Consider the following 11,053-nt stretch of genomic DNA (forward strand, 5'->3'; position numbering starts at 1 on the left):
GGGCCGACATCGGCACCGACCAGCACCGGCAACAGCACCGGCACCGCCCCGGCCCGCCCCGGGAACGGCATCGGCGCCGCCCCGGCCCGGGACCAGGCCACGGAGCCAGATCCGCACCCAACCACAGACCCGCACCCACACCAAGACCCAGCACCCAAACCGAGACCCGAGCTGGACCAGACCTGGACCCAGCCCCAGTGCCGGCGCCGGACCTCAGCCCAGCCCTGGACACGGACCCGGCACCGGCCCCACCTCGGGACCTGGACACAGCACGCGATGGAAAGCTCGGATGTGGACCCAGACCGAGAGCTGAGACCTGGCGCTGGCTATGGACGTGGACACGGACCCTTCCCTGGACCAAACCTGGACCTGGATCCAGCCCTGCTCCAGCTCAGCACAGCCCTGGACCTGGCATTGAACCGGGACCCAGCCCGGCACCAGACAGAGAACCCAGCTCTGGTCACAGCTGCTGCTTGCCCCATGTATGCCCTAGCACTCCACAGTGAGTGGAGGCACACACTGGTTTTGGCACCCACCTCACATCTGTGCCCTGGTGCTGTGCACATCTGGACAGCCACCCACGCTTGAACCCACCTGTTGTGAATGTGGGGATGCCCACCTGCATCTGCACCCACCGACTGTGTGTGTGCAGACAGCCTCCCACATCTGCACCCACATCTGCACCCACCTGCCCTGCACATCAGGGCTCCCATGCACCCAGCACCCACCCCCTGTGCACACCCTGCAACCCCGACACCTTGCTCTGCATCCCAAAGTCCCCGTGCTGAACCCCAAATCTCCCTCATTAACCAGGAAAAGGCCTGAAGTGCCTTCCCTATCCCACCCCTTTCCCAAAACCACACCCCAGCTCGATCTGGGGGTGTAGCAGTGGGGACAGAGACAATCTGAGCAGGTCTCCAAGGCAAAACAGTGGAACATTTGGTGTTATTTATTGAAGTCAATCCCTAAAATCCCCCCAAAGCTCCTCAGGGAGCTCCAAGGACATGAGAGGAGCAGACAGGGCTCTTTGGTGTCTTTGCTTAGGAAAAGCAAGGTATAAACACTGTTTTGATTTGAAATATCTCCCTTCAATCAAAACATGGATCCTTTTGCTTCCAGGGTCTTGTCCAGCTCCTCCAGCATCCCTGAATCCCCACAGATCCCTCACAGATCTGTCTTGTGTCCAGTAAGGATGGATTCACAGGAGGGAGAAAACACTGCTCCAGCACATCTGAGAGAGCTGAGCCGTCTCAAACCTGGTGTTGAGAGCACAAAGCATTTTCCTCCAGCCAAATCCAGCTGGGGAAGCACAGTCCCTGGGTTCTCATTAAGCACTCAGTCCTATTAGGCAAGTCCTGATTAGCTGGGCTTACCCTCTGCTCCCCCCCTCTGTGGTATTGTTTAGCCTTGGAGCCATGGGCACAGAGCTGCAGCCTGGGCCCTGCCTTTTAGAGGAACACTGAAGGCACCAGAAAGGGATTAGCAGCAAACCAAATTTAATTAAAGGGAAAAAAAAATAACCAAAGTTTCAGCTTGGAAAAAAACCCAGACAAATAACAACAGCCCCAGGGCAAATAATTCTATTTTCTGTAAGGTCCAAGTATTGTGGTTCAATGTTGTTGGAAGTGAAAAGATGGTTTTTCTGGGGAAATCTTTTCTTGATGAGGGGGGTGGGGAGTGGGGTGGTGTTACATCATTTTGGAGCTGGAGGGAATGTTTTTCACAAAACCAGGCACCCACGGACAATGCTCAGAAATTGGGTGGCTGGAAGGTGAGATCCCAGCAGGTCTGGGGCAAGGCTGCTGCCCCACACTCAAGCCCTGTTGGTACAACTCCATCCTGCTTTATTTTATTTCACCTTGAAAGAGGGACAAAAGTGACAAGCCAAGGGGACAGTGCCAGCAGTCAGGACAGCCACGTTCCCAAGCCCAGGCACTCGCCTGGGTATTGTTTAATTTCTTAGGGACGTAGCCTCTGTTCCTGCCTGTTTGCTCCTTTTTCCAGATCACCAGAGTGGCACAGCCAGTTCTCCTGGGGAGCCCTTGGGTCACTCCCTGCATTGTCAAAATTCATGCTTCGTTCCTGCTCCCATGTTGCCCATGAGAGCTCCTCTCACCTGTGGCATTGAGCTCTCCTGGGCTGGGGCATGACCCTCCACCTCTCTAAAGTGATGGAGAGGGTTTCTTTAAGAAACAAAATGGAAAAGAAAAAGGTTCACAGGAGGGAAATGAGCAGAAATTTTCTATTCCAGAGCAGGCAAAAGCACTGGACAATCTGTCCAAGTGCAGTGCGATGGAGATATCCCCTTGCTCCAGCCCTTCTGGAGGGTGGTTGAAGCCCAAACTTTGGTGATGAGCACCCCCAAAAGCTGGGCAGATCCTGGTCTAGCTCAGGATCATTCCTCATCTGAAAACAGCTTCATGGGAGATGCTGCAGAAGGAGCAGAGGATCTGCCCAGGTCTCCTCAAGCATTTGGGACATTTGGAAGATAAACATCAGCAGGTTGCCAGGAGCAGTTGGTCCATTGCCCCTCTACCAGCTTCAGTTTTCCATCCTGGGTTTGGACTGGCCCAGGCCTCCATGTTGCTCCACACAGAGCAGTGACCTGGGATTTGTGGGATTTGTGCATCCTGAGGGTTGATCTGAGGACAGAGCAGAGTGTGGAGTGACCAGGTCACCCTTTGGGCACAGCTCCAAGGATACAGCACCAAAATCCAGACTCAGCACCATGGTGGTGACAGCTGGAGCCACTTCTACCAAACCCCCAGGGTCCCGTTGTGCATCCAGTGTGATCTGGGGCATCTCCCCTCATGCACACACCTTTGGACATAAAGGCACCATGGGATATTTACAGGTCAGTGACTCTTCTCCTGAAGAGGGCAAGGCCCTGACAGTGATTTTCAAACATTCCCATGGCCCAGTGATGCCTGGGAAATAAAAGGAGATGCCCACAGCCATGGTCTCATTCCTCCAGGAACTCGCTGTGCACTCCGCCTCCAGTATCCCAGAGCTCCCCATTTCATTCCCACTGGCTCCCAAGGCAATGCCACAGCAGCATCAGTCCTGCACCTCCCTCTCCTCTCCAGTCATCATCCCTGGAGGGACTCAAAAGTCGTGTGGATGTGGCACGTGGGGACATGGGTTAGTGGTGGCCTTGGCATTGCTGGGGAATGGTTGGACTGGATGAGCTCAGAGCTTTTCCAACATTAATGATTCCATAACACAGGCACTGGAGGGTATCTGGAGCTTGAGCAGCATCTCCCTCTGGTGGCAAAGGGACAAGAAGTTTTGGGGAGAAACTCCTCCCCACTGTGATTTTCCCAGTCTGGCAGCATTGGGAAAAATCTGAAGGTGCACCAGATCATTGGGCCACAGAAAATGGAAAGGGTGGGGAATCTGAAGCTGTGATTTGCTGCTGGAGTCCTCCTACTTCAAACAGGGCTTTAGAATTCACTAAAGAATAGGTTCAGATGGGATATAGGGAAGAGATCCTTCCCAGGTGGGGAGGCCCTGGCACAGGGTGCCCAGAGAAGCTGTGGTTGTCCCATCACTGGAGGTGTCCCAGGCCAGGTTGGATGGGGCTTGGAGCAACCTGGAATAGTGGACGGTGTCCCTATCCATGGCAGGGGATTAGAATGAGATGATCTTTAAGGTCCCTTAGCCCAACCCATTCTGGGATTCTCTGATTAAATACAGGTTATTTCTACAGGCAGAGACCTGTGGCTCAGTGCTGGGACTGTACCAGCAGGCAGGACTTGGACCCTGGGTGCAACAGGGCTCTCACACAGGCTGGAAGCCTTTAAGGACAGACAATCCATATTATTCCACCTGATTTCACATTGCCCCAAGGAGAAAGTGAAGCACGGCTCACCAATGACCAACTCTCATCATCAGGGAGCAAAGCTGTGGGAACAGATCCCTCACACAAACACCCTCATCCCTACCCAGTCCTTGCGCACCCTCTGTCCCCAGATTCCCCCACTTCTCTTTTGCCATTCCTTGATCTATCCAGGATTTCCACAACCACCTCATCTGAGGTCAGAGGTATCAGCTCATGGTGCACCCCTGCACTGTGGATGTGCTCTGAGAAATCAAAAGTCCACATTATTCCTAACTCTTGTGCGCAAAAGTATTCTTTACTTTCTCAAAATTGTCTTGTTTCCTTTCTGACTGGCCTGTGTGTGAGACTTTCATGAATGAAATTTTTCCTGAATCTTTTTCTAACACCCAACCTTATCCTTCCCTGACACATTTTCTTGCCATTCCCCCAGATTCTGTTGCCCAGGTTCCTTCTTCACCCTCCCACTGGAAATCTTGACAAACAACTCATCCTGGGGCTGCAAGAGCCAAGACTGGGAAGAGAGACCCCTCCATGCTGATTTTCACCCCCAACATGAGACACAGACACAGCAAAGGCTGGTTTGGGGTATTTTCAAGCATAATTATATATTATCAAAAGTAGAAAACCAAGCTAGATAAAAATTCCTGCAATGGCCCGGCAGCACTGCTGCCTTCTCTGTGATCCACACAATGAGAAGGGCTCTGGAAAAGCCACTGGAACTACTCCTGCCTGCAGAGCACAGGCACAGCACAGGGGGCTGGGGTCCAGATGGAGACAGGGAACCTTCATCCCTTTGGAATGTGGCTTCACTCCATACTCAGCACCAACTGGGTTTTCTGTGCCCCAAGGGAACATCTGGCTGAGTCAGCCCTGAGCAGTGAATGCATCATGGAAGCTTTTTTTAAATAATTCATCACATGCCTGTGCCCTCCCTGCTGCCTTTCCTGCCCTGTGGCAGCAGCAGAGTCCTGCCCACATTGGGACAACAGCTGGAGAGCGCAGCCAGATGTGCTCCAGCTGGCACTCAGGAGCCTGGTGGTGAATTCAGCTGATCACACCTCAATTAATATGTTAAGCCATGTCCTGGGCACAAATCCATGCCCAGCCAGCCTGGTGGGAAGCACTGGCTATTTCTGAGACCGTGGTATTGATGGGTTTAGTTCCTGACACAAATAAACTCTGCCTGCACTGTGGGTTTTGTGGTGGGGATAGAACTGGTTTGGGATTTGGCCTAAGTTTAGGTGGAAGCATCCAGGCAGATGTGGGTAATAACCTGATAACCTGGTCTAGTGGAAGGTGTCCCTGCATGTGGCAGGGGTTGCAATTGGATGAACTTTAAGGTCCCTTCCAACCCAAATAATTCTGGGGTCCTGTGATCTGCAGCTGGAAGGGGACAAGGAGGAGGCTGGAGAGAAAGACCACTTGAGGAGGCAGGACAGTGGGCAAGCAGCAGGACATGGCTTTTGGTTGTAATTCCAGGTTCTGAGGTTCTGATCTGCAGCAGAAAGAGAATCTGCAATCCTATGTGACCCCCAAAAATGGGAGTTGGCAAAGGCCTCAAGATAAACCTGGTGGGGAAAAACAATCAAGCAATGCTGAGCCTTACTTGAGGCCTTACTCTGCCCAGAAGGAAGGACATCCAAGAGTAAAACTCATCATTTTTTCTGATTTAGGCACTTATTTGTCCTGAGAAAACTGCTTTGGCCTGCACTGCAGCCCCTGGAGATAGCAACCAGATCTCCACACTGGGACAGGCCAGCAGCTTGTGCAGGCACTGGTTAAATGACACACCTCAAATCATTGTCACAAATACACCAGAGGCAGAAGGCTCCAGATGCCTGGCAGGTCTGTGACATAAATAAGCTCAATAAATAACCAGCCCTGGACTTTTAGGGCTTTTTAAGGCTTTTGAAGTTCTTCAAGACTGCCTCTAGAAGATGTGCTGGGAGGGAAGGTGATGTCCCAGTGATGGAGGGGCACTCTGCCCCATGGCAGGGGCACTGTGGGGATAGTCTTCGTCCCACCACCTCCTGCCATGCCCTGTTGATGAGACAGTCATCCCAAGGCTGGGCCAAGGTGACATTTACAGGGTCACTCTGGTCACCCAGACAGGTCTGTCCCTTCTCCCAGCTCCCCCAGTCCTCGCTGGGAGCATTTAGGGCCAGCCTTGGGGGTGGAGGTGAAGCACGGTGACCTGAGCTTGCTCCTCACCACAGTCCCCTGTGGCCCACAAGGGTGGGTGTCCCAAAGGTGATGGCACCCCACAAGGGCACCCTCTGTCCCTGTGGGCTCTGAGCCCTCTTTGGGGAGACCTGCCACCCCACAGCTGCCCGTGTTGCTGAAGGAAGAGCTTCTCTGCAGACACTTGTGGGCACAAGTGCCCAGGATTGGGCTGATGCTGGGCATCCCAAGGGATAAATCCCCTCCTCTTCCTCCTCCTCCTCCTCCTCCCAGGCAGCCTGAGGGAGGCTGAGCTTTGCTGTCCCGTTGCACCAGGGCCATGCTTGTGGCTGTCCCTGTCCCAGGGGAGGTGATGCCTCCTGCACTTGCACTGAAATACACAGAGGAGCTCTCGGTGGAATCTGGGGAGAAGCCATTGGGGTGGGATGTGGATGGGGGAAAATCAGGCTCCTGCCCTGCTCCATCCTCCTGTGCCACTCCCAGAGCACCAGCACTGGCTTTGATGCCTCCTCCATTCCCCACTGCCAGTCCAGAGGGATGGATGTCCCTCATGGGGAGGGAGAGGTTTGCCCCAGGCTCAGCACCAGGGGGTTTCCCCATCATCCACCCTCCGGGAAAAGCCTCTCCCACGCCGCCATCTCCAAAAGCTGCGTTGATCGCGGACACATCTCCTGTCTTCAAGGCCAGCTTCACCAGCAGCCAGTGGTGATGGTCTGTCCAGCTGTCCTCCAAACCCCCTTTGGACTGCAGCAGTGATGAGCTGGTCTCCTTTTTGGGCTCTGTCTTGGCTTCTTCCACTGGCAAGGACTCCTCATCTCCCAAAGTCCCTGAACTCTGCCCAGCCTGGGAGCTCTCTCCAGACCCCTCCTCATCCCCAGCCGCTGCAGAACTGCACATTGTCTCCAGGAATCCCTGCCAGATCTCTGTGGACTTGGGATGGAGCAGGCTGTAGTAAATCACCAGGGCTGTGGCACCTGGAAAGGAGCAGAAAAGTGTCACTGAGGAGTCCCAGCAGCATTTTGGTCAGCTGTGGAGAAGAGGCCAGACCTTGAGGCACCTCCAGATCAACAAGACCTTTGCAAAGATGCTGCTGAGAATCAGCTGTATGAGCAGCACATTTTCCAGCATCTACAGGGATGCAAGCATCCCACTTGAGCAGATTTGGGCAAAGGAAATGCACACTCAACCCCAAATTAATCTGGATTAATTTGCAGACTGAAAGTTGCCCAGCAGGGAGGTGTGTGATGAAGGAAACCTTCCATGTCACAGCATCCCCATCCTCTAGCCTTTAAACCAGCAAGTTTTTAAGACAGGTTCCTATTTATACCCTAAACCCATCCAAGACCACAGGAATTGCTCCTTTTCCATCACATTTCTTTAACATGGTTGACCTGAGGGTCTGAGGAGTTGCACAGCTTCTCTCTGCCCCCATCCCACTGGAAAAATATGACCCTGCTTGGCACAAAGATGCTCCAAGGGCTGGAGCCCCTCTGCTCTGGAGCCAGGCTGAGACCTGGGGGTGTTCCCCAGGAGAACAGGAGGATCCAGGGAGAGCTCAGAGCCCCTTCAGGGCCTAAAGGGGCTCCAGGAGAGCTGGAGAGGGACTTGGGACAGGAGTCTGGATGCTCATTTCCTGAAACTACTCTCAAAATGTGCGATCCAGGCTCTAAAATCAATGTTCTTACCTATTAAAGACCCTGACATGACAGCCCCAGTCACAGTCAGGCTGTTCCTCAGCTCTACCTGCAGGAACCGGGTGCCCAACAGCAGCAGGAGCGTGTTCTCCATCAGCATTATCTGCAAGGCAGAGGGAAGAGAGTCATCATTATATCCTTCTGATGGCTTTAGATGTGCCTCTCACAACAGAAAACCCACATTTTTTAGATTTTCCGAGATTCTTAGAATCACAGAATGGTTTGGGTCGGAATGGACCTTAAAGCTCATCCAACTGCACTTCCTGCCATGAGCAGGGACAACTTCCACCATCCCAGGTTGCTCCCAGCCCCACCCAACCTGGCCTTGAGCACTTTTTCTGTTGTATTTTGCACCTAATTTATCTCTTAAAACATAGAAGCTGTCAAACTGAACTTTCTGCAAGGTCTTCACCTACTTTTTACCACTGACATTGCAAGGCTGCCTCTAAGGAATCAAAACCAGGGCAGAAGGCACATCCACCTTGGTGACCACGCGGCTCTGTCAGGACACAGCAAAACTCTGGATTTTGAGCAAGTGGTGATGTGAGAGATGAAAATGGAGAGTCTGAAGCTGTTGTTCATCCCCAGCAGCTTCATCCATGTGGGACACAAAACAATTCCAGGTACTCACTGCATAAAACACGGCCACCCTGGTCCTGGAGGGGCCGGGCCGGACATTGATGTAGCAGAAGATGTAGACAGCTCCCAGCAGGCAGTTGAAGAGCCTCCAGCGGCACGGCTGGGCCACGATATCTGTCTGCTGGGCCCCCAGCCAGAAGGACATGAGCAGCCAGTGCATCCCTGCAGGGAGAAAGGACTGGATTTGCAAAGCCATGCCCACGGGAGGCTGCAAACAGGAGCATGGCAGGGCTGACATTGTGTCGGAACCCAGGACATTGCTCTGACTGCCCTGGATGGCTCAAGACCCTGGCAGGGAGCTCAGAGACCTTGGCATGGAGTCAGAAACACCTGTGCCTTTGGTTTTAACCCATGGAAAAAGTTACCACCTTTGTGCAAGATTTACAAGCCACAAGGGTTTGAGTAAAATGTTAGTGAATTTATCACAGGGTGAAAAAGTAGAATTTTGGGGTTTTTAGAATGCGGGTTCAAGAGGCAAGATGGAGGAATCTGGGCATGTTCTGTCTTTCTCCTTCTTCTTGCCCTCCATCTTCTGCTGTGATGGTGACACTTTTGGATTGGTTTAGAGTAGAGACAGACTGTCTAACATAGGTGATAGGTATTGGAAAATTATTGTAAATAAAGTACATGTAGTTTTTAGTATAAAATGCTAACACCACCCCAAGGGTGGTCAATGTGCCTCAACCCAACCTGCCAGACAGACCTCAGCAGGTCTGAAAAAGAATGTAATAGATAAGAGAAAATAAACAACCTTGAAAACCAGAGCTGAGGAATCTCGACTTCTTCTTTAGTCGCAGGGCTGGGAAAAAAGACTCTTTAATACCTCAGGAGCCATTCCAGCAACACAAAACCTGAGAACATTGGGGTGGGATGTGGGGAACAGGATCTCAGGTCTTACCTGCCACAGCGAAAACCCAGAAGGAATAGAGCCTGGCAAAGAGCACCAGGGCCAGCACCCGGGTCCCCAACATCCCTGTCCTCCAGAGCAGCAGGCACAGGATGACAGCAGCTGGTGGGCTCAGGTGTCCGGGCTTCACCAGGAAGGTGAAGTGGCTGGAGGAGACCAAAGCCCAGGCCAGGGACAGCAGGGACAGCCCTGCACTGACACCTGTGTGGGGACAGGGGCAGTCAGGGCTCTGATGGAGGCCCAAATGCACAGCAGGGCCAATTCTCTGTGCTAAGGAGGTGTTGGTAGCACGGCACCCCCATACAAGCCAGACACCCCTTGATCCTGATAAGTGAATCACAGAATCAAGGAATGACAGAAAGGACCTTAAAGGCCATCTAGTCCAGTCCCTTGCAATGAGCAGGGACCCCTTCCACCAGACCAGGTTCCTCAGAGCCCTGTCCTGTGGTTGTGACAGTTTGCTCAGAGAGAGAAAGCCAGATAAACTTTCCCAGGAATTGTTCTGGGGACTTTTGAGAAGGCTGAGAGAAAGAATTAAAACAATCTTGCAGCTGGCGTTTTGAACAGTTGTTTTCTCATAAGATGTTTACCAAAGGGTGTCTTCTTAATTAGCCAATGGTGATGGGGTGTTGATTAAATGACCAATCAGGTCCACCTGTATCAGAACAGTGTATAAAAAATAATGGGTTTCCAATAAATTTGGGATTAGCCTGCTGAAGAGAGTTACAGTTTATGTGTCACTTCATTCCTGACTCAACAGTAACACTGTCCAACCTGACTTGAATGTTCGCAGGGATGAAACTGGAGCATTTCAATTAAATCCTGCTAAATCCTGCTTAGCATCTCCGTGTGGATACCCTCTGAGTATCCAGAGTAGCCTCTGAGTATCTCCCTGTGGATATCCTCAGGCTGTCTCCATGGACAGAGCTCTGCAGCCCCAGGGCAGCTCCAGCCCAGTCACTGCCATCGGACCAGAGATGGACCATGAGCGACTGTGACCTTGCACATGCCGTGACTCCACAGTGCAGCCTCCCTCTTTGCACACCTGAAAATTCACCTCTGGGGCAAAGCAGCCACCTTTGCATTCAGCCACAGCAGATCTTTCAGCCAGGCATTTCCCTGCTGCTTCTCATTGAGGCTTCCCAGTCCCTCTGCAGCACATCCCTCCAGGGAGGGCACACACATCCATCACCCCTGAACCATCCCCCTGAGAACTCACCTGGGATGAAGCCTGCTGGGTCCACGGCCACCACGACATAGGTCTGGAGCAGGAGGTGAGGCAGGGTCTGCAGCAGGGCCTCCAGGAGCCGCAGCACACAAACATCTCCGAGCTGAGCCAGCAGCTCCCCGGCACCGCTGCCCGCCTTGGCCGCCGCCCGCAGAACATCCCAGTACCTGCAAGAGCCACGGTGACGGGATGCCCGTGCTGGCTGGAGGAAATTTGGGGCTGCAGCCGGGTTGTGGGGGGTGGGTGGATGGCGGGGAATGTCTCTCACCGCTTCCAGAGGCCCAGCTGCAGGAGGTGGAGCGCCAGGAGGCAGCAGCCGGGTGCGTGTCCGTCTGCCCGGAACCAGAGGATGCTGAGGAGCTGAGCGGCATAACCAGGCACCAGGCAGGCCATGGTCAGCCCGAACCAGCCCAGCTGCCCCCGGACAAGGTAGTGGATGATGACACAGAGCCCTGGAGAAGGGCAGAGAGGCGGTGATGAAGGATGACACAGCCACACCCCCCCCCAGCAACTGAGCAGTGCCATTCATAACCAGAGAATCCCAGAATGGTTTGGGTGGGGAG

At 53.2% G+C, this 11,053-nt stretch overlaps 1 protein-coding gene across 1 annotated transcript; it reads right to left on the bottom strand.

Moving 5' to 3' along the window:
• Positions 1–4,417: 4,417 nt before the first annotated feature.
• Positions 4,418–11,015, bottom strand: XKR5 (XK related 5). Its single transcript, XM_031060268.1, has 6 exons — positions 10,759–11,015; positions 10,482–10,657; positions 9,254–9,463; positions 8,348–8,517; positions 7,708–7,819; positions 4,418–6,996 (listed from the first exon to the last, which is right to left on the bottom strand). The coding sequence occupies exons 1-6, from the start codon at positions 11,013–11,015 to the stop codon at positions 5,942–5,944; spliced, it is 1,980 nt and encodes a 659-aa protein (XP_030916128.1). The 3' UTR covers positions 4,418–5,941.
• Positions 11,016–11,053: the final 38 nt, after the last annotated feature.

Source organism: Geospiza fortis, unplaced genomic scaffold, assembly GCF_000277835.1.
Source record: "Geospiza fortis unplaced genomic scaffold, GeoFor_1.0 scaffold106, whole genome shotgun sequence".
NCBI classification, from domain to species: domain Eukaryota; kingdom Metazoa; phylum Chordata; class Aves; order Passeriformes; family Thraupidae; genus Geospiza; species Geospiza fortis.